Here is a 22619-nt window from a genome sequence, read left to right on the forward strand (position 1 = left end):
ATAAATAATTTATTAATGTATTTTTAAATTTTAATTAAATCCATCAATTTAGATTAAATTCAAAAAATATATATTTGTATCCTGTTTTTTCAACTCATAAACACTAGTTGAGAGTCAAAGTGATCTACTGAATATGAAATTGCACGCAATATGAAACTTGCCTCGTGTTATCGTTATTTAGAACTGATAATTCGTGGCCTCGTGCTATAGATAAATGTAACAGAGATGAACAAAAAGATACAATATGTTGAGAACAATGTTAGAATGACTTACAACAAAATTTATGGCAATCTGGTTTTAATATATCAGATGCACAGTTTATCAGAATAAATAGAATGGATCGTCAAGAATCTTCTACGGAAAATGGTGATCAAGGAGACCGTGCTAATCTGCTTCATATATAAATAAAAACAATGAAAAACAAAAATGCTAACCCTTGAGTTTTCTATCATTTCTGCATTTCTTCCTAGATTCTCTATTCTCTGAAGGGTATTGTTTTTTTATCAACAGCTGACCCATTGCTGTTTTGACAGCCTCAGCTGCTGCTAAAAAAGCATTGTCATCAACGGATGCTGTTCCTTGCAACGTTTCTAGCAGCTTTTCTCCCCCAGGTATGCCATCGTCTCCCATAACAACTGGTTCTTGTTCATCATCTATACCAGAAATTACTTTTACACGAGCCAACGCGGGATAATTGCAACCAGGTAAAGTAGAGACACCAGTAACCATCCACAATTTCCCTGCAGAGGGGCTCGCCAAGCATGTAGGGACAAAGGCTTCTCCAGCAATTGAAACTACCTGGAGTTCCCATCATTATAAATGCCCGCCATTAGAAACATATGTCCTTTCTTATGTATCAGCCAGTTAGGATTGTTTTCGTAACAATAGTTAACACATGAGAACAAATCTAACTTCACATGTTAAAAATAGAAACAAACCCTAACTAAATATAACCAGAATGACACAAGTTAATAATGGTCACTTCAAGCATGTGTAAGAGCGATACCTTGGCAACAGAAAGAGTTTTTGCAGAAACATTGCAACTCAACAATATTATTCCTTGCAAACTACAGCGTTATCAAATAAACTTGTCAGAAAACCAAACAAAATTCTCCCAGTGAGAAATGAGAGAATGCTATAGTGATAATCTTGCCTCTGAATGGCCACCGCAACAAGCAAACCATCAAGGACAGTGCATAAATCAGTAACAGCATGGTCATGCTCCTCTGCTTTGTCATCAGACTCTAAAAGTCCTGCCTTTGGAAACAGAGGATGCAGAATAAGAAAGTAAAAACCAAGTTCAATAGCAAAAAAAGAGGTCAAATCCACAACCTTATATAAATAAAATTTATTTCATTTATGTGAAGAATTGGCAAGTCCAGTAATAATTTTCGAAATGCTTTCGTTGAGCCACCAAGAATTGAAGAAATACCTTAGTTGCAACCTCACAAGTATCTAGAAGTGCTCCAGAGTCGACATTCCACAACCGAACCTGAAAAAATCAATTCACAGTTTCATACTGCTTTCATCTAAAAGAAAAATAGAAAGTATGCCTGAATCCTGAAGGGTTGAATGAATTACTAACTGTGGCATCACCACTGCCAGAGAGAAGAAGACCTTGAGGGCATTCCTGAGCCTGAACGAAAGCAAGGCAGGAAACAAACCTGCAAAGACATATTCATTTATTCTAAAATCAGGAAGAAAACTTTATTTAGAAAAAAACAAGACAGCTACATTCATTTGTCTAGTAGGAAAGTACGCGTACGAGAAACAATCCTTCTGAAAATATCTCTTATAAGATGATCTCAATAACTTAGGCCATCTCCAATGCTAGAATGCATTACAGGTTTCTAATACACTTTTTGTGAATTCAACTCATTAGTACCACATATAACCAAAGAACTTTCCGTGATTTTCTCTTGTGCTAAAATTTAATTTGAGTTCCTAACCTACTTTAATGGATCCCAAATATGCATTATATTTTTAAATTTAATTCTTTCTCCATCCATTGTTGTTTTTCTGTTAATAACAAGTTCTTCTAGCCAACTCATTTTTCTCTAATATAATAATGAAATAAGAATTGAGCATTTGAAATTTGTTTAACACTAGAATAAATTACGCAACCATACGAAGTATCCACAGTCATGAAAATTTGATAACGGCAGTCATTGAACGTCATCACATTCAAGAATAATAGAAGCAACTCTTACTCTGTATGACCGAGACAGAAACTTTGTATCTGGTGAGCTCCATTTAAGGGATTCTTGGGAAAACAAGTAACCTGCGATATGGATATAATTATTAGTGAAAAAATAAAAAGCAATAGCGGAGACGAACTTTGAAATAATATAGCTCACACGAATTTTGAAATCACGATCAGCACTTAAAATGAAGCGACCATGAGGGGAAAATTCCTGCATAAGACAACGGCATAGGAACAATTAGAAGAAAGTTAAGTAAATTAAGGAAGAAAAAACACGTGACGTGACAGACCAAGCTAGTGATGATACTGCAATAGTGAGAAAGAAGAGGTGCCGGTTTCTTATCGCGTAACGGAGGATCGAGATCCACAATCCAAACAAGGCCGAATTTGTCGGCGAAGCAAACGTAGGTTCCGTCGTCGCTAATTGCAACTGCGGACACTCTCTTCTCGGAGGACCTAATATCATCAGCAAAAAAAGGAAAAGAATCAATGATTGAATTGGAAGAGTGCAGGTGAACCAACACAAAACGAGAGCGAGAGAGAGATTGAAATTACACGCTGGTGATGCAACGCCATGACTGTGTTGACCAGACCTTGACAGTTTTATCGTCACCGGCGGAGACGAATAGTTTTCCTTTGGCGCCGAAGCGAATGGCTCTGATGTTATCGGTGTGGAAGGGGGAGGCATCGGAGTCATCCGTTAAGGAAACTGCGGAACCGGCACTGCGGGTTTATCAGTATAACAAGTGAGTTGAAGTGAAATGAGAAAATGAAGTTTTGCTTACAGGAGGTCGAAGACGCGAAGGTGATGACCGACGGCGACGGCTACGGAGCATTGGTCGGGGTGAACGGCGATGAGTGCCGGAGCAACTTCTATGTCCTTCTTGGTTTCCGAATCCATGCTGCCAGTGAGAAACTAACCTCCGTCTTAGGGTTTGGCGCTTCTCCGTTCCAAATATTGGGCTTTCTAGTCTCTCTGTAACCCACTAACAAAAATAAAACCTCCACCTTTAAATATGTTTTCTATTTTTTAAATTTAACATAAGCCATTTCCCCTTAATTTATTTTTTTATAATTTCGAAAAAAAAATAGTAATTTTCTTCTATATATTAACAATTTTTTTTGCGTGTCTCATTAGTTACACTCAGTTTATTCGACTTTAAAATTATTTTAACTCATTTTTTAATATAAAAGTCATGTTTAAAATTTGAGCTTTTACAATATATTACAATTTTTGTTTTTACCTTTTTCATTTCCTATCTTTTTTTTTTTATTTTAATTTTAGTTGGAGATGATAAAATGATTGAGATAACCCACTCGTTTTTGTTATGAAAAATCGTTTATGACAAAAATGTTGCGTAAGTAAGAATGTTTAATGAAAATAGAATTAAGGTAAAAATAATACATTTTTTTTTTAAATTTTTATCTTACAAGTAAACTCTCTATTTTCGCTAAAATATTACTTGATTCATATAATTTTTATTAATTTTCATTTTTAAATTCTCTTTCTATCCAAACAAAGCAAATATTTCAATCTTTGTTTCCTTTTTCTCTCAAAGCTAACTTGAATCCATTGAATGAAATATAAGGCTTGAACTTCTTAAATTTTCCGCAAGTATTAAGACATTTTGTCCTTTCCGATCATAATTAGGACCTAAGAGAATTGAATGTTTTCCCTTCTTTTATTTTAATCCTCTTCTAATTCAGTATCAGAGACCCAAGATGGTATGTTTCAATCCATGCATTAAACCCTACCTCCTGAAATGGTTACCCTTTTCCCTTCCTTGCTAGCATTTACTTTCAACTTGTTAGCAGATTGTAACACTGTTATTTCCTCTTTAGTATTGATATTGATATTGAGAGTGAAAGATTTCTCCTTCAATAGTATTCTCGAGTTTCATATAAAGTCAATTCTGAAATCTTTACCTTGTCAAATTATCTTCCGTCCAAAAAATTTGTTAGTCAGAAATGGTTCACTTTTCTTAAAAGGAAAAAACAAAATCAAAACAATCAAACAAAAGAAAAAAGGTGAATGGCTAAATGAAATTTATTTCTCCTAGTGAAGTGATGAATGTCAAGGTAGGAATATCAATAGAACCGATTTGTTGCCTTGTTAATGGTGATCATTAACTGTTTTACTACAAACAGAACAGATACAGAAACACAACTCGTTACTGCATGTGATCAACATAAAAACAAGGACAAATATTATGGCTTACATACAAAACAGGGAAACCATTGAACGACTGATTCTTTGTCTACGAAGGTATCCAAATCCTGCGAGAACAAATAACACTACAACCTAGAATGCGACAGCCTAAATTCTCAGCAGTGTACAACCAAGAATAGTACCATGACACCAAGTCATTGGAGCTGCTTGGCGCCAAGTTGGTCTCTCATTTCCAAGTGTGAGAACATCAACTTCGGATAATGGCCTAATCTCCCAATTCCATCTATCAGGGCCAATGACGCCTCCAATCACGTATAACTCATCACCTAGTCCAGCCATCGCAAATCCAATTCTCTTTCGAAACTCAGATGCCGAACCCACAACTTTTCTCACTTCTTTGTCCTGTTTGAGGATTAATCCATGGCTCATCACATAGAGCGCATCACGGACGACTGCCATCGGACCCTGAAGCCATGCACATTCCTCAACAATCCACCCGGGCCCTGCATTGTCTAAAACTTGCACTGTTGACATATCCTTGTGCAGTACATGCACTTTTCCACCAATCACTACCCCTGAACAGGCCGAATTATGAGTGCGATGAAGATCGGGCATTGGAATCCAGACATCCTTCTCAGGATCATACATTTCTGCTTGAGATATTGATTTTCTGCAGCTAGTGAAGCCCCCGGCTACAACAATTTTCCCGTCCAAAACACAGCATGCAAACATAGAACGTGGGACAAGCATTGGTGCACGAGGGGCCCACTGTCGGACTACAGGGTCATATGACCAGACTTCATCCGTTGCGAAACAACCATCTTGGTCCCCAGTCAACGGATCAACAGCATCACTTCCACCACCAATCACAAACAACTTTCCAGCAGTGGAAACTACACCAAAGTGGGAAAGGTGCCTGATCTTTGATGGAAGAACAGGAAGTCTGATCCAGAGATCTCGCAAAGGGTCATACAGCTGCCATAAGTTCTCTGGATCATAAGCACAGACACATAACAGATCCTCAGTTGAACCAACCTCCTGCCGAGCTCTAAATAGTTCAGAGCTTCGAATAGCTGCTTGCCAAGATCGAGAGACAAGCTCTAACACCGGGTGAAGGTAGAAAGGAACCCGTGCAAGGCACCTAATTGCAACAGCATCAGGAAGCCCTTCAATCAGTCCAGACATTATAAATTTATAACTGCTGTTTCATCTATTTCTGACAACCTTCCACTTCTGACTCTCTGTTACTATAAAAGGTGCACCTGCAATCACAGTATTTATTCATTAATGTATACCAATATAGTGATACTTTGGAAATTCAAATTGAGTACTAATGTGAAAGGCAAGGGGGATTTTAATGAAATTCAAATTCAATTTAGAAGTTTGAATGAAAATTGTCAAGCCATGGTAGACTTTCTTGGATATCAGAACAAATTAAAAACAATAAACTTTCCTTTCTGTGAATAAAATATCAGCAGCAGGAATAACAACGAAAACAGGTGCAGTGGCATATAATTTATGATAATTGTTAGAGATTTCACATTGATTAGAGATATGACTAAATATTAATACATAGATGGATGCAAACCTCATCTTACCAAGTTAGTTATATAAAATTAAGTTAGATTTAAAATTCAATTTCCTAAAATGGTGTTAAGAGTCATCTAGAGCTTATCTTAGTCAAGTTTTTCAGGCCTATCATGTAATCTGCTATCAAATCTCCAAGTCTCACACTAATATATAGGTGGGTGCTGATCTCTTTTGACTAAGCCAGTTTTATAAAGTTGAATTAAATTTAAATTCCACTTTCTAAGAATAATTTTGGATCCCTTTAGAAATGATTTTTTAAAAAATTGAATTACCTATATTTTAGGACTGGAGAAAAGATACAAATGATCAAGTGAGTCTCATACATAGACACATATTGACCCATAGGATTTCAGATCAGTTGTCCCTCCCTCTACCTAATGGTAAAAGTCCTGTTGACAATGTGGAGACCCACACATAATAGTGAATTTCCTAAGAATCAAACAAGGACGACCTGAAGTTTAAGATTAAGCCAAAATAGCCTTCTAAGATGTCTCACAATTTCACCCCCTTAGCCGCATCAACTATCCCATGTTCTCTCACGGTCTTTAAACTAATATGAATGCACATTTAACCAACCTCTTCAATCCTCTTGCAGAACTATTGCATATATAAATACTGTTTCAAAGTCACCCCCCTCTGAAGAATTAAAAAGACTTCAAATTATTGCTTGATTATTCTCCTAGAGGCTGGCTATTAGAGTTTAACTCAAATTGACAGGCGTACAACTAGGGACCTTGGATCATCTCATTTTGGGTAATTGGAGGATAAAATCTGATTTACAAAGTAGACAGGAAGGCACAAAAATGCAACCCAGCATCATCATCTAGTGTTGATTGCCTATATAAAAGGCACAAGAAGATAGACTGACCACTCAAATAAATAGGCACATCCCTTCACTCAATACAATCTCAAGGGTTCTAATTTTCAACACAATTATGGAAATAGAAGGGTACAACAGATGCTATAATGATTAATTAACAAGCAGGAACTAATTCTCAAATCATTCCCAAATACCCACGTTTACATTATGCATTCTATGCTTGGACCTGTTATTGAAAGTCACAAAGACCCCCTCTAAGCTGCATTAGCTTGCCACACCTAAGTTTCATGATGCCTAAATACAGTAACATATATTCTGAAGGGTCAAGGAAGACTAATTTAGTATTAAACTTCCACTAGCAAATGTCCAACCCCAACAATGGAAAAACAAGAAAAAAAAAAAACAAGTCAGTTATATACGCTCCTTATCCGTCTCGAAATAGAGCAAAATGTTTCTGTCATTTAAGACAAACCATGAACGACCCGATAAAATAAATCTTAGGATGCAGATGCTCCCAAGAAAAAAACGAAGGTAAAAATAATATCTACATGTAAAAGGACAAATCAATTTCACTGAATCACTGGACATTATACGCTCTATAGCAAACATGTGAAGAAAAACTCTTACAAATTTCTTGTGAGCAAATTACCCCTCGCTTTTATATATTATTTTGGTCATATTACTAGTCAATATAGAATCTACAACAAAAACCGCCCAATGCAGGGAGAGCCAAAAAGGGAAATATGATCTAATATGAGTACAATGCAATGCTTTCCTATCAGTATCAGGAAGTACATACATTCAAAAATGAAATTGACAGAAAAAACTCTAATTCAGTTTCAGTTCATAACCCAAAACAAATGAAACTGAAAGTTTCGAAAAATGTCTTCAATTGGAAGCAGCAACAAAGAGACCGAACTCAGTTCTACCAAGAATACAGCAATGAACAAAGTCAAATGGGAAAAACCAACAACGAAACTTGGCGCCGGTAACGGATTGACGAACCACTTAGCGTACGCACAGCACACAATTCAAATAGGGATTCCAGCCCTAACATTATCACCACTCGAAAAAAAAACAGTGTAATAACAAAAACAGGAACAAGCAAGTACGGTAATTGCGACAAGTGGTAAAGCAAAATAGAGACGAAATTCGAAATTAACAGAGCAATGGGTATTGGATCAACTCCAAACACAGCCAAAATCAACGCAAATTAAGTATCATCCCTCACTCAATTAATTAAAAATTAAAAAAAAAAAAACAAGAAAAGGGATAGAGGAAGGTGATTTACCTGGCAGCGAAGAGAAGCGAAGAAGAAAGGTAATTGGAGAGATTGCGAAGAGAGAGAGAGAGAGAGAGAGAGAGAGAGAGAGAGAGAAAGAGAGCGCGATAGAGAAAAAGGAAGCTTAGGAAACGGCACGCTGAATTAAGAGTTAACAATGTGAATATGAATGTGAATGTTATGCGTTTCGGTCTGCGTTACTTCCCCTTCCCTAGGTTTTGTTTTTCAAATATGCAAACTAGATAATACTCACAATATATCTGTTAGGTTATCATTGTGATTTTACATTTTATCAATCAAATTAATTATTAATTATTAAGTAATAATATATATTATAGAATAATTTAATTTAAGTTAATTTAGGTTTCCTTTGCGTGCTCCAATTCACCACTCTCATTCGTTATGGTGCTGCTGCAGCAAAAAAACGAATAACTCTCCGCATATTCTTTTTCTTCCCCACAACTTCTGGAATCTCTATTTATTTTTTATTATGTAATAATATATTTATTTTTGTATTATCTCTTGTTTTTATTTCCGTGCTTCAAAGTATGATGAGAATTGTTCTATATTCCTATTCACGTTTGGTTGAAATGTGAATCGCGCGTGGACAACAAAAAATATAAAGACTAAACTCAACAACAACGATGTCTTCTTTTTATTTTAGATTAGAATGGATATTGACTCTTGATTTCGTATGGACCAGGTAATCCACCGCTTATTCTCTTTTTTGTTTTCAGATATCCGTTTATTTAACTTATAAAATAACACTCAATAAAATATCACCATTTCTTTTTTTATTTTTTAAATTCCTCATTTTAAATTATAATGTGATATTAAAAAATATTTCTATGTTGCGTGTATAGTGAGCACCCATCTAATTCCTAGTTGTCCTTGATGTTGATTAGACATTATAAAGTATTAGAAAAATTACAGAGTATTGATTCAATTAGGTAATACGTATTTTTTTTTTCATATCTACCGATGTAATTTTCGTTATCATATATACTCTAATTTCAGTCACAAAAATGGTTTGATAGTTTAAGGTATTCATCAAACTATCTAATAATTAGTTCTCACATAAAATTGTATTATGTATTCAAGTATATTGGTGAGAGAAATAAAACAAAAAAAAAATCTTTAAAAATAGAGGATATTTGGGGTAATTATATTAAAAATAGGAGTATTTTAATTCAAACTTAAAAACAAAGAAAAATTAAATGTTGGTAAGATGAACCCTAGACTATTGCTTTACAGCGAACACAGCAAAATAAAATTGCAATGAATAAGTGAATGGATTCATCGTCATTCTTAAAGTTAAAAGATAAGAGTACCCCTGCATTTGAAAAAATAATTTATTAAATAAAAATTTATTACGCTGATAATTAAAAAAAAAAAAGATTACAGTAATAAAATACGTTATTTCAAACTAGAGTTAACAAATATATATTTAGTCAATAAAAAAACTATTAAGAAAGGTAATTTATTTAAAAATGTTACATTATGTTAATTGAATAAACTTAGGTATTATTTAGACATTAAAAATATATTTTTCTTTTAATTGATTATGTTATTACAAATGGATTGGAGGAAAATATACCCTGTATGATTTAAACTCTGATATTTATAAAAAAAAATGGGATATATCTATAGCTTTATATTTGATGATTGTAATGATTGTAGAATATAAGAAGAATACAACATAAATAAGATCAAAAGTACTTTTGAAATGATTTTTGACGAGTAGCATGTGTAACTTTTGGATATATTATCTGAGTTTAATAAATATGCGTTATGGGAAATGATTAAATACATGTCGTGAAAATCTTGTGACAAAAAATTCAACTTAAAAAAAAAAAACTGAACTAAGAAAAATAATATACATCACTTTTTATGATAATTAACTATGAAATGCTTGTAAGAGTATTGGCATCCAAATATATAATTGAATTTTATTTTTTTTTCTCAATTATGCATTGTGCAATAATACTGATAGTTGAGCATGTTACATGATTTTAGAAATAAGACAAAAAAAATACATGTGAATGATGAGACAAGATCAAAATGTTTTGAAGAATTTTGATAAAAGAGAAAGTGTAGAGAACAAAATATCTTTATTTCTAAAAATAGTGAGACGAAAACAAGTGGATAAAGTAGAATGTATTAACAACAAAAAAATTTCTTCATGTAAGATATCAAACAAATATGAGAGAATTGTCTTGGCAAACTTTTATTTAATAAACAATGATAAGTTATAATATATAATTAATAATTTTACATCGTTTAAGAATTGAGATTAAATATAATTTAAATATTTTTTCTATTTTTTGAGACATTTGTTAAAAATAAAATCGTAATGAACAAAATTATAAAACAAACAATACTTTATATAATAATTTATTTTAACATTATCGTTCGATGAATTTGAAATTGAAAAAGTAACATCCACTAGGAAATTGATAAAAAATATTTATTATATTTGACATCGACGTGAAAAAATAAAAAATATCAAATATAAAAAATAACATATATTATTTACATAAATATGTAAAATTAAAATTAATATAGATATTAAATTTTAAATCAAAAGTAATTTTTTTACATGTTAAAAATGTTTTTTTTAAAAGAAACAGATTCTACATTCAAATGAAGTGAAGAAATTAAGAAGAAAATTGTTACAATAGACTTTTAGAAAAGAAAGTTGTTCTTTTCATTTCAGGAGTTATGTAATAACATATGATGGCAATTTATTTTTGAACACTTGTTTAAGTTAGTTTTGAATTTGCTTAGCGAATACATATTAATAATTGCGTGGTTTTGCAAATGGTATAGTTTCGAGATTCACTTAGACAAAAGTATATACATTGCAATTTTACGAATAAACAAAAGAAAACCAAGTTGAGGTAGGAAAATAGAAATAATTAAAAGTACAGAAGTTAAGCTAATCCTAACTTTGTTAAGGCATAAGAGACATTGTAATATAATATAAGTGGGTAAGCTGGAAGCTGTGAAGGATATATAATGAGAAGGTTTAAAAAATGTTGAGCGATGTGGTACTCTTGAAGGTGAAAGTCAAAGTGGTTGCAAGGACAAACATCAGAAACCAAGAACATGATAATTTAGAAGTGGAACTTGAATTTTGGTGAGATGAACCACCGACAAATGTACTACTTCCGGTCGCTGATGAAACAGTGTTGGATCCAATCCCTGTGCAAAAAAGGTACTCTGTCAAATCCACTGTAGAAGTCATAAAAGAAGAAAAAAGGAAACTGAGAGAAACAGAAAAAGAGACTGTATTCTGTATTGCATTCATATCTGGTGTTGAAAAATCAAGTCTGTAGTAATTTGATTGAAGAAAATAACAAGAAAAGCATCTGGGAATGTGTGTGTATGGAACCTGAAGGGGAGTTGGGAAAGTTTGAAACGGAAAAGGCTGGTGAGCCTGAAATGATGAGATAATAAGAAGGTGAGGTTTTGAGATATATGTAATATACGTATTGAAAAATGTGATGAAGTGTTACCAGTGCAGGTGGTAAGAGGAGGTGTCTGAATGTTGCAAGAAGTGGGGAGAGCCAAAGCCCGAGTCTGATTGATGTTGAAACTTGCAGCAATTGTTGAAGCAGCACCGCTAACAACCTCACACAGGCACAGTGGTTGTGAACTCACTACATAGGCAAGTTGAGAGCAGCAAGAAGAGGAAGGGTTTGAGACATTTCCTGTTACATAGTCAAGGCAGGGAGCAAGACTTATGAAGACATTGGTGCAACTTGATTGAGATTGAGCCAATGTGCCACCCCAAAGAGCCATAACAAGGCACAGCCTTAGCAGCATCTCAATCCTTCTGGGTGCCATTGGATGATGATGATGATATGATGAAATGAGTTTGTGAGGGGGAAAAGTAGGAAGGAAGAGAATGACTTATTGTGAGAAAAAGTGAGTTAAAGAGTGGCAGCTGGATAGCTTGTGCAGCAGGGAAATAACTTTTTTACTTTACCATTTTTGATTTAATAAAGTTTCAATGCTTGTTATCTTTCCTTTGTTGCTATGTCCCTTACTTTTGAGAATGATTTGTAGTGGAATTAGTGTTTGTGCTTTTGGTGCAATAATTGATACTTAAAATCTTAAAGGGACATTGAATAACAACAAAAACAAATGCTTAGAAGAGAAGGCATGTTGTGGGCATGGGCGTTCAAACATGGACACTTTTTTCCAACAACTTTTCCATCTTTCTACTTCCAATCTATGGTCACGCCAAGAATAGCTACAAAATAATTCAAATAAAACAGAAGGCTTCAATGCATAAATCCTTTACTTTTTCTTAAGCATTCAAGTTTTCTAGTCATGATTCTTCCTAACTTGATTGATGACAAATTGTTTTCCAAATTAGTTTTTATTTTTTTAGTTCCAATGGCCAATTTCAATTTAACTATGTGCCTCCATTCTGTTCAACAGGACTCACATGACGTTCTAAAATGGAGATTTTTAGCATTTATATTCACCATTGTAATTAATGATTTTTAGTACCATATGTAATAACTTATTTTATAAGCTGACAAGAGAAAAAATTAAAATAAATAGAGAACAAATAATTTCTAATTTTGAAATTACAAGTATTTCATGTTTTTAAAATATTTAATTTTCTTTTTATTATTTTTTAGATATCTTCTTATCTTTTTCTTTAATAGATGTTTAGAAAATGATAATAAGCGAATCTGATTAATTTTTTTTAGTGTTTTTATTTTCTCTTAAATCTTGTACATACAGTGATAACAGGTGACATTGAGCAAAATTTATGAATTTATGTTATACATCACAAAAAAAAAATGTCAAATTTTATCGGGATTACTTTTCATATTATTAGTGATTTTAATCTTAATAAATACATTTCTCGTAATTATAAAAACTGCAAAAAAAAAAAAATAGCATCTATAAATAATTACCAGCAGTTTTGATCAATTGTCACTATTGTGAGAGTTTTCCAAAATTGTGAAAGTTTTACAAAACTACCGTTATTCAAGAAGATTTTCAAAATCACCATTATTTATTGGGATTTTTCAGAATCATCGTTATTTGTTGGGTTCTTCAAAACTCCTATTACTTGCTCTGGAGTTTCCGAAACCGTGTTACTTATCAGGATTTTCAAAATCACTGAAAATCATTTTACTTTTTTTATATTATTAAAATTATTTAATTATCATAAAAATGCTTTAATAATAAAATACACGATCAAATAATATGTGTATGCATGTATGAACATTATCTAATTATTTATGTTATATTTTAAATATGAGTTGAGACGACAAATGATTTTAATTTTTTTTGTATTATTAAAATTATTTTATTATCATAAAAATGCTTTAATAATAAAATACACATTCAAATAATTTGAAACTAAAATTAAATATATTGATTTTCATCCTTTACAATGCATTTTGAATCCAATCAAAAAATATCTTTTGTGGCTGACCCATAAATCCACCCATCTTCTTCCAGATCAAACATGAACCCTTTTTTAACACAGTCTTTCCCCATTATTTTGTTTCTGTTTTTGTTCTTGGAGAATACAACGAAGAGACCTTTTCTTGATTTCTTTTTTGACTTGGACTTTCTTGAACTACCATAACAAAAGCAACACCATGATGGCCAACAGTCACAATGTATATTTGGTAGTTTCTTTGACATTGGACGATCGTAACCGTACAATGTCTGCCTATTGAACACAGTTCCAGTACCAACATATATTGGACCTTGAATCCTATCAAGCCCTTTCATGATGAAATTTATACATACTTGTGAAATTCGTTTTTAGAAAAATGATGTTACATCAAAGAACACAAAGTTACAATCAACATATCTATCATGATGATCAATACCATCAAATATTTGTGGAAATTGAACATAGCATAACTTTTTCCCAAGGTTGGGGTCCATTAAAAAGAACATAACCTCTCTTACTGCCTTGCTATCATTGGCGTAGTGATCACAATCCAAATTCAACATCAGTGGTGCATTCGTAAGCACAACAGAAACTCGAACCTTTGGAGGATATACAACAGAAGAAAAGTTAAAAAAATATTTTCTGATATTTCAATCTATTAGAACTAAATAATAGAATATCAAGTTTTTGTTCTTACCGAAGCATTCATGGCACCAACCTTCTTGTGGTGATATCCAGGTCGTTTTTAATGTGAAATATACATAAGTCGTGGAAATTCCTTTCCTTCAACATCTAGTGCATTAACATTCCTTGATCAGGAATATTGGAATGTACTTGAAAGATTTATGAGATACTTAAAAGGTTCAATGTATTATGTCATTAAATATAGTGTATTTCTCGTTATACTAAAAAGGTATGGCGATGTTAATTGGATATCTAATTTAGATGAGACAAAACTCACCAGTGGTTATGTATTCACACTTGATGGTGGTGTAATTACATAAAGATCTGACAAAAAAAACATAAGATATCAACAATGAAATATGAGTTTGTTGCTTTGGAAATAGTTGGTAGAAAAAGTGAGTGGTTGAAAAACTTCTTAGCAAACATTCTACTAGGATTGAAAGCAATCTCATCTATGTCAATATATTGCGATTACTAATTAAAAATAGCTATAGTTAAAAACAAGAATTATAATGGAAAGAATAAACATATACAATTGAAACATAATTAGGTAAAACAATTACTAAAAAGTTATTTTCATTGACTATATGAAGTTAGAACGAAATCTAACATATTCTTTAAATAAATCCCTAGAAAGAAACATGATATTAGAAATATTGAAGAAATTGATACTTAAACCACTTGGAATACAAACAAGTGATTATAGCTCAATCTTTATGTATTAAGTTTCTCAATCTAAAAATAAATCATATAACTTAGTGTACCATGTCTATTGCATTACATCCCATATAAGGCCCATAGTTTTCTTCTTTCATTCTTTCGTTTGATTGTATGATGTGTGAGGATTGTTATAAAAACAATATATTAAAATATAAAATATTGCTGCTCCACAATCTTCGATTCTGTTACAGATTCAAATGGTGGTAATATGTTGTAGGATGTTAGATGCAAGTTTTATACCCTCCTTTGCAAGTTTCAAGATGTTACACACAAGTTTTTAGTTCTTGGTTGCTGGGTTTTGAACCCACCTCCTCTATATAAATAGAGCCTCATTCTCTTTCGAAAGAGAACACACACATCCCTTCGCTCCTTCTCTCTTTCTGTCTCATTTTTGTTTTCCTCTTCTCTAAGATCTTGGTTATTTATTATTATAATTTTTAGCTAATTTTGAGATTTTCAGAAAATTCAAGAATTTTTTTTTTATCTTAAAAGACTTTCACAGAATGAATAAATCTTTAAAGATAGTAATCTCACACGTTTCATGAATCAATTTTACTTTTGTGAATTTTTACAACATTCATTTTATCTTAATTTTTACATGTTAAAGAATTCGACCAAATTGCTTAAATGAATTGACTTTGTTACCCTTAATTTAAATATATATTTCTTATACAACTTATAAATAATACATAAACAATATTATCATAAAAACATGTAAATGAAACATATGGAAGAATTGTGGAAACATTTAAATTTGATATATTTTGTAAATTAAAATTCACGCAATATATTAAATAAAACATGTACTGGTTTGTGAGCATGTTTGTGAATGATGTTCTAATGCAAAATTCCTAAAATTAAATTTCCACGAAGCTTTGCAAATTCTTCTAGCCAACCACACCAAATTGCAAGCCTGTAACAACAAGTTGCACAATTGACAGGAATATGCTTGAGAGAGTAAATGTTAGTCAAGTTAGTTGAACTCCTTTATCATTCTCACATCTACCTATTCCATTGTCGTGTATATATATATATATAGTGGTTTAATCAAACACAATCTCCTTCATCTAAGATATATTGATGCTCTCATCCCTCATGGCTTTTCAAATAGGAGTGATTCTGACAGCTTTCATGGTGGGTTTAATAAGTTCGGTTAGTGGACAAGTTAGCACTTCTTGCACAACCTCTATGATGAACAGTATCACACCATGCGCCAACATCATCACAGGAAGTACTAATAATAATGGTTTAAAGCCACCAAGTACGTGTTGTGATTCACTGAGGTCTTTGATGAACACCAACACCAACTGTGCTTGCTTTCTGCTCTCTGCCAATGCTCCATTTTTTCAACTACCCCTCACCCTTGCCCTATCATTTTCACAAGCATGCAACATCAATGGACTTCCTTTGCAGTGCAAAGGTTTGCATCACAAGCTTAGCTTTCCCATTTTCATTTCTCATTATCAAATTACATTTCTAATACTGTTCTTTTCGCAGCTTCTGCTTCTCCTTTACCAGCTCCAGGTATTTTGCATTTTTCCAGATTATCAAAATTTATACCTTCCTTGGTTTCTAAATATATATTATTTTTTGTTAGGTCCTGCAGTGCTTCCATCGAACGGTCCAACCCTATCACCCTTGAGCCCACCAGGTTCGTGAAAAATTGGCCTTAACAAAAGACATGAATATAATGTTACTGCTTTTTAAATTTGAATAGTAAGTTTATATACTAATTTACATAAGAGAAGTTTAGCAGATTCAAAAATGGTTGAAGAAGAGAAATATCAGAAAATTCAATTGGCGGCGGCGTCCTCTCCGGCGGAAGCAGAAGCACCCAGTAGAAGTAGAATTCCACAGATCAGACCAGTGTTGACTCCACTTCCTTCGCCATCTCGTTCATCTTTTCTCTCATCACCACCTTATGCTTTTCTCGTAGGAATCGTGCTTTTGTGCCTCTATTCCTAATTTTTATTGTACAATGCATTACACCAAAACCCTAATCCAATCACTCTGCACAACCTGCTTTCTCTATGTTTCTGCTTACTCATACAAATAATAATGTTCTAGCAAATAACGAAATATTGAAACTTCACGGTCTCATTTCATGCATAGTTTCAAATTTGGATACATTAAGCGACACATCAATGTCTAATTTCTTGATCGTTTCATCTTCTGCGTGGTTATGTGACTCATTATCAATCTTAGCCAAATTACCACTGCTGTAACAAGTTTTAAATCTGATATGAACAAGGTATAGAGATGATTCAGGTGGTGTTTCGGACAAAGAATCTTAAGATTGTATAAAAAAAATGAAACATTTAAATTTGAATTATTTTATTTAATCCTTTTATTTTTTTTAAATATTTTGGTTGAGTTAATTAATTGATTTTTTTTATTTTAAATTCTTAATTTGGATTAGATAATTTAATTTGAAACAGATAAGTATATATACATATAAAAAATAAAACTTAGTTGTTTTAGGAAATTCGAATTTGTTTAGTTAGTACCGTTTATAAGACCAAACAAAATTTTCAATTAATATAAAATTTTAAATCATTAATGTTGAAAAAAACAAAAAATGCACCCATCATTATAAACGCTTTCACTCATGTTAATGATTAATTAACAACTTATGACACAAATAAATGGAAAATTTGTATGAATGATTTTTTCTCTACACGAGTTTCAAAAAATGAAAGTCAAAAACCCATACGATTTCTCGTACAGTATAAAAAAGACAAGAGCTTCAAAGGTGTTGAATGTTTTAATTTTTGAAAACTATTTTTTAAGTGTTTTATAGATAATTGGAAAGCAAACAAAGACATGTGTGTTTACAATACTATATATGTATTTTCAGATTATTATTTTTTTTAGAAATATTTGATTAAAATTTATGATGGCCGAAAGAGATGAACAAAATGAAACATATAAGACAATTCTTATTTCAACTATAGAAAAAAAGTTAATTAATAAGTGAAGGATTGTTTAAATGAGTTTTTTTGTTTTAATTGTAAGTTTACAATTTTGTATAAGTTTAAACATTTTATACAAAAATGATCTTTTTATATAAATTTAAACACTTTTTTGGGGATTTTTTCCTGCACCCCAAGTTTTTTTCTGCACCTCCATACTTAAGTAATCTTCACTAAAAAAATATTTAAAACCCTACTATTTCACGTAATAGCTTTAGGGATTTTTTCTCATTTTCTGCATTGATGAACCAAAAAAAAGCTCGCTTTCCTCAGTGGATATCTCTTGCTCACAATTTCGAAGCTTTAATTCAATCATTTTGCCGCGTTTCGAACAGCAAAACAAAGTAAGTAAGGATTGGTTTGCTTGCATTGGGTTATCACGTGTGTTTTGAGTCTTGAGCACCAACTATTTGATAAAAGAATCCAACCATTTCTTTGAATTTAATGTTACTTTGTTTATATTCTCCGCAACGATTCTGACACTCTTCTCCTTCATGAGTCTCTGCTAAAGAGGGAGAGACTCTTCATTGAAGATAGATAGATGTATTTCCACTCACAACGTTGTCAAGTAACGAAAATGCTGCTTCTTCAAACTGTCGTCTCAACGCTTTTCACCTGCTTCTTCAAAGTGAAATGGACCGAGTTACATTGACCCATAAAACTAAAACCCAAAGCAAGGGTGTTGATTGATTGGTTCAGGGCTTAGCCTCCCTCCACGGTGGCAGATCGAAGCCGGGTACGGTGGTTTCATGGTTGGTTTGCGTGTGTTGATGGGCAGAGCAGAGCTGAGTAGTGAACAAACCGTGTGGTTGCTGGTCGCTGTTTTCTGTTTATCAAATGAAGTGAAATCATGGGCATCAACCACTTACTCATATCCTGGTGAGACACTAATTCTTACATTTTCCGGACCCACTTAGTTTATGAGATTATATTCACTTCTTTTATGGTTTATAGTGATGACAGTACCAACTTTCAAAATTTTATCGGGTTTCTGCCGTTGTTCATGTCTGGCGACTATTTTCTTTCTTTGTAATAACTGTTTGTAGTTTGCGAAAAGTGCTTAAGGAATGGTGCCAAAGAAAGTTTTAATCTTTGTGTCACAAGTTTTAGAGTTCCATTTTAACCTGTATAATTATATCGGTTTTCTGAAGATGTAATAATTCTGAATTTTCAATTTTATTTTTGGCTGTTACAATGATGCACTTCTAAACCTGCTTTTGTTTTTGTTTTACTAGACTCCTCTTGTTGAAACTAAGTTTCAACAGTGCTCATTCCACCTTTTGAGCAGAACTCTGATTTGTTTGTACTATTTAGTGTAACATTTATTATCCATTTTGTTTACCAACGCATACTATGATTGTGCAGGTTTTTATTGATTTCGTTCTTAAATTCATCTTCCCAAAATTGCTTATAGTTGAAGATGCTTGGAGTGAGAAAGCTCAAAACAGGGCCTGATATCCCTTTGGTTTTAAGTGTCATGGTTGCTAATTGCAATTATAGAACAGCCCAAGTTTCCAGTGGCAAAAGTGTCAGGTATATTGTTAAGTCGGCTGTCTCTTGTTTAGTTAAATCAAGTTCATCAACATTTCTTCTGGGATCAGAGAATAAATTTTCTCTTCAAGGACTATATTTCTCTAGTGCGGCTGAAAGAATCCTGGTCCATGCTCAAGACCCTGCCAAAGTTAGTTTGGAGATACAAAATGCTATCGATTTGAATCAATTAGATTATTCGTGGAAATTATTGGAGCAGCATATGCACATGGAGGGGTTTCCCAGAAAATCAGTCATCAGTAAGCTTGTAACAAGCTATGTGGACAGCCTTGATACAAAATTGCTAGGAAAGGCTTATGAGTTCGTAGAACGTGCTATTGAGAAAGGTAGACAAGATTTGTTGGAAAAGGATGTGCTAATCTACCTCAGCTTTGGCCTTGCAAAAGCCGGACTACCGGTTCCAGCATCAACCATTTTAAGAAAGATGATCGATATGGAGCATTTTCCCTCAGTCACTGCTTGGTCTGCAGTTTTAGCCCACATGTCACAAACAGCAGAAGGAAGTTACCTTGCTGCTGAGTTGATTCTTGAAATAGGTTATTTATTCCAGAACAATAGAATAGATCCGCGTAAAAAGAGCAATGCACCTTTGATAGCCATGAAGCCAAACAGTGCTGCTTTTAGCATTGCTTTGGCAGGGTGCCTCCTATTTGAGTCATCTAGGAAGGCAGAACAGCTTCTGGATATGATGCCTCGAATTGGTGTCAAAGCAGATGCACACTTACTGATAATAATGGCACGTGTATACGAGAGAAATGGGCGAAGGGAAGAGCTCAAGAAGCTGCAAAGGCACATAGAGGAAGCCCCAAATCTAACTGATTTACAGTTTCGACATTTCTATAATTGTTTATTGACATGCCATTTGAGATTTGGGGACCTAGATTCCGCATCAAACATGGTTTTGGAAATGCTTAGGAAAGCAAAGGAAGCAAGAAATTCTCTTGCAGCTGCCAAATTTATGATGAATGCCGATGGAATTGACCATAACCGTTCTCCGGAATTGGCTTCTGTCCATAGTTTGAACAAGATTAAAGATTTAGATAGTTTACAAAATAACAGGTCAAATTCAAGTGCTGTATTATCTTATGAGGAGTTCTCTAAAGATAGGAACTTCTCAAAGCTTGAGGCAGAGTCCAAAGCTATACTTGATTCTTTATTATCAAAGTTGCAGATGCGGGTGGACTTGATCACAACCAAGCATGGTATATTGCAGCCAACTGAAACAATTTATGTAAAATTAGTTAAAGCTATGCTAGAAGCTGGCAAGACCAAAGATTTAGCTGTATTTCTTCTCAAGGCAGAAAGAGAAGATTCTCCATTTTCCAATGACAATTCAGCTTTGGTTCATGTTATTAACGCGTGCATCTCACTTGGATGGCTGGACCAAGCACATGATCTCCTGGATGAAATGCGTCTAGCCGGAGTTAGAACTGGTTCATCTGTATACTCCTCTCTTTTGAAAGCATATTGCAGAGCGAATAGGGTGGCAGATGTCACATCGCTTCTGAGAGATGCTAAGATAGCTGGTATCCAGCTTGACTCAAGCTCTTATGAGGCAATGATCCAATCCAGAGTTCTCCAGCAAGACACACAGGGTGCACTCCAACTTTTTAAAGAGAGGAAAGAGGCTAGAATTCCAAGAGTCACTCAACAAAACTCTGGCATGATGGCTAAAGATGGAGCGGATACTGAAGAAGCTGGGCTAATGACCAAGCTGTTACAGGAAATCAAGGAAGGGCAGAAAGTGGANTGTGGAGTGCATGACTGGAATAATGNNATCCACTTTTTTTGCAAGAAGANACTGATGCAAGATGCAGAAAAGGCTCTAAAGAAAATGAGAAGCTTAGGCCACTTACCAAATGCTCAAACTTTCCATTCTATGGTCACAGGGTATGCTGCCACTGGAGGAAAATATCAAGAGGTGACAGAGCTGTGGGGTGAGATGAAAGGTCTTGCTTCTTCTGTCTCGATGACGTTTGATCAGGAACTTCTTGATTCTGTGTTGTATACGTTTGTAAGGGGTGGATTCTTCGTTCGAGCCAATGAAGTTGTCACCATGATGGAAAAAGGAAACATGTTTATTGACAAATACAAGTACCGAATGTTGTTCTTGAAATACCATAAATCACTTTACAAAGGGAAGGCTCCAAAATTTCAGACAGAATCCCAACTAAGCAAAAGGGAAGCAGCCCTGGCTTTTAAAAGGTGGATAGGCTTGACTTGATGCAAGTTTCAAAATCCAAACTATCAACTTCATAACTTGTGGCTGTCTAATTTTTGTTCTATCTCCTCTCATGTTTGAAGGTTTACCACTAATGTACTGCCGATGTGAATAAACCAACATCTTATTTTGTGTAGAAAATTTCAGTTATACTTATAGATCTTCAGTTCCATTATTTTAAGGCAACAAATAGAAGATGATGTGCCACATACGTTCATGCTTACATAGCTGATGGCCATAAAATATTGATGTATTTTGTCAATGGGACAAACACATGCCCCGCCGAGAACATTGTTATTTGTGAATTCTGATTTCTGACACAACAAGGTTGTGACAAGCAATGAAATGAAAAGGACTTGCGTGATTGTAATTTGTAGTACATGCAGGGCTCAGATATACATCATAAACCGGATAATAACATTAATAACAGTAGCAGGATGGGGAAAACAAGAGGTTTTTCCTGCACTGCACGGGCAAGCATCAAGAAATGGGCCATAGGAAGACAATTACTGAACAGACTGAACAACATTCTTACGCCAACAATGATATCACTTGCTGAAACATGCCGCTGACAACTTTTTACAACAGAATTGTAGAAAGACTAATAATACTATTTTAACATCAATTTTCTTCAATAACTTTTTCCTATCTCAAGTTTTTTATTCTTTTCATATATTTTTTCTTTGTAAAAAGTATTAAGAGGAGTATCTAATTAGAAAAAAAGAACTACACACACGTGTGTATGTGTATTATAAATTACCGGAAAGTCCACTCTCAAACTATAAAAAACTGAGATACGGTCGTGCTTGAAATACAGTGAAATCAAACATTTATTTATGCAATAAACTCATCTCAATTAAGTTAGTTCAAAATTTATTAAGGTGAGGCAACACCTACTGCTAGAAAAAGGAAAAAAGTAGGGAGCCAAAACACTTTTTCTTTATCTTTTTTTAGTTGTTTCTTATTCAAGGT

The 22619-nt window shown here is 33.5% G+C and overlaps 5 protein-coding genes across 9 annotated transcripts; 2 read left to right on the forward strand and 3 right to left on the reverse strand.

Moving 5' to 3' along the window:
- Positions 1 to 215: 215 nt before the first annotated feature.
- On the reverse strand, positions 216 to 3199 carry LOC106757158 (tRNA (guanine-N(7)-)-methyltransferase non-catalytic subunit wdr4). The gene is made up of 10 exons (XM_014639763.2): positions 2989 to 3199; positions 2759 to 2926; positions 2494 to 2659; positions 2358 to 2414; positions 2211 to 2281; positions 1586 to 1664; positions 1433 to 1492; positions 1154 to 1257; positions 1007 to 1067; positions 216 to 798 (listed from the first exon to the last, which is right to left on the reverse strand). Exons 1-10 carry the CDS (start codon positions 3102 to 3104, stop codon positions 430 to 432), a joined length of 1251 nt encoding a protein of 416 aa, XP_014495249.1. The 5' UTR covers positions 3105 to 3199; the 3' UTR covers positions 216 to 429.
- Positions 3200 to 4232: 1033 nt separating this feature from the next.
- On the reverse strand, positions 4233 to 8286 carry LOC106756776 (F-box/kelch-repeat protein SKIP30). Its single transcript, XM_014639356.2, has 2 exons — positions 8075 to 8286; positions 4233 to 5635 (listed from the first exon to the last, which is right to left on the reverse strand). The coding sequence occupies exon 2, from the start codon at positions 5556 to 5558 to the stop codon at positions 4521 to 4523; it is 1038 nt and encodes a 345-aa protein (XP_014494842.1). The 5' UTR covers positions 5559 to 5635; positions 8075 to 8286; the 3' UTR covers positions 4233 to 4520.
- Positions 8287 to 10932: 2646 nt separating this feature from the next.
- Positions 10933 to 12075, reverse strand: LOC106757399 (non-specific lipid-transfer protein-like protein At2g13820). 2 transcript variants are annotated; one of them, XM_014640064.2, is made up of 3 exons: positions 11584 to 12067; positions 11460 to 11504; positions 10933 to 11269 (listed from the first exon to the last, which is right to left on the reverse strand). In XM_014640064.2, exons 1-3 carry the CDS (start codon positions 11912 to 11914, stop codon positions 11094 to 11096), a joined length of 552 nt encoding a protein of 183 aa, XP_014495550.1. In that variant the 5' UTR covers positions 11915 to 12067; the 3' UTR covers positions 10933 to 11093. The 2 variants fall into 2 exon arrangements, with proteins under 2 accessions (XP_014495550.1, XP_014495551.1); XM_014640065.2 differs by lacking the exon at positions 11460 to 11504 and having other exon boundaries at positions 11584 to 12075.
- Positions 12076 to 15978: 3903 nt separating this feature from the next.
- On the forward strand, positions 15979 to 17179 carry LOC106757510 (non-specific lipid-transfer protein-like protein At5g64080). 3 transcript variants are annotated; one of them, XM_022778956.1, is made up of 4 exons: positions 15979 to 16323; positions 16401 to 16427; positions 16501 to 16554; positions 16657 to 17179. In XM_022778956.1, the coding sequence occupies exons 1-4, from the start codon at positions 15984 to 15986 to the stop codon at positions 16866 to 16868; spliced, it is 633 nt and encodes a 210-aa protein (XP_022634677.1). In that variant the 5' UTR covers positions 15979 to 15983; the 3' UTR covers positions 16869 to 17179. The 3 variants fall into 3 exon arrangements, with proteins under 3 accessions (XP_022634677.1, XP_014495668.2, XP_022634678.1); XM_014640182.2 differs by having other exon boundaries at positions 16660 to 17178; XM_022778957.1 differs by having other exon boundaries at positions 16652 to 16758.
- Positions 17180 to 18048: 869 nt separating this feature from the next.
- Positions 18049 to 22012, forward strand: LOC106756721 (pentatricopeptide repeat-containing protein At1g03100, mitochondrial). Of its 2 annotated transcripts, none has more exons than XM_022779082.1 (3): positions 18049 to 18219; positions 18375 to 18754; positions 19241 to 22012. In XM_022779082.1, exon 3 carries the CDS (start codon positions 19296 to 19298, stop codon positions 21648 to 21650), a length of 2355 nt encoding a protein of 784 aa, XP_022634803.1. In that variant the 5' UTR covers positions 18049 to 18219; positions 18375 to 18754; positions 19241 to 19295; the 3' UTR covers positions 21651 to 22012. The 2 variants fall into 2 exon arrangements, with proteins under 2 accessions (XP_022634803.1, XP_014494750.1); XM_014639264.2 differs by having other exon boundaries at positions 18387 to 18754.
- Positions 22013 to 22619: the final 607 nt, after the last annotated feature.

Source organism: Vigna radiata, chromosome 3, assembly GCF_000741045.1.
Source record: "Vigna radiata var. radiata cultivar VC1973A chromosome 3, Vradiata_ver6, whole genome shotgun sequence".
NCBI lineage: Eukaryota > Viridiplantae > Streptophyta > Magnoliopsida > Fabales > Fabaceae > Vigna > Vigna radiata.

Coding starts and splice junctions, on each gene's coding strand:
- LOC106757510 (XM_022778956.1), top strand. CDS start 15,984: ATGCTCTCATCCCTCATGGCTTTTCAAATAGGAGTGATTCTGACAGCT. Junction 16,428..16,500: donor TTCTCCTTTACCAGCTCCAG/GTATTTTGCATT, acceptor ATTTTTTGTTAG/GTCCTGCAGTGCTTCCATCG. Junction 16,555..16,656: donor ATCACCCTTGAGCCCACCAG/GTTCGTGAAAAA, acceptor AGAGAAGTTTAG/CAGATTCAAAAATGGTTGAA.
- LOC106756776 (XM_014639356.2), bottom strand. CDS start 5,558: ATGTCTGGACTGATTGAAGGGCTTCCTGATGCTGTTGCAATTAGGTGC.
- LOC106757399 (XM_014640064.2), bottom strand. CDS start 11,914: ATGGCACCCAGAAGGATTGAGATGCTGCTAAGGCTGTGCCTTGTTATG. Junction 11,505..11,583: donor TCCTCTTACCACCTGCACTG/GTAACACTTCAT, acceptor TCATCATTTCAG/GCTCACCAGCCTTTTCCGTT. Junction 11,270..11,459: donor CTTTCCCAACTCCCCTTCAG/GTTCCATACACA, acceptor TTTTTTGCACAG/GGATTGGATCCAACACTGTT.
- LOC106757158 (XM_014639763.2), bottom strand. CDS start 3,104: ATGGATTCGGAAACCAAGAAGGACATAGAAGTTGCTCCGGCACTCATC. Junction 2,415..2,493: donor GCAGTATCATCACTAGCTTG/GTCTGTCACGTC, acceptor TGTCTTATGCAG/GAATTTTCCCCTCATGGTCG. Junction 799..1,006: donor AAACTCTTTCTGTTGCCAAG/GTATCGCTCTTA, acceptor TGGGAACTCCAG/GTAGTTTCAATTGCTGGAGA.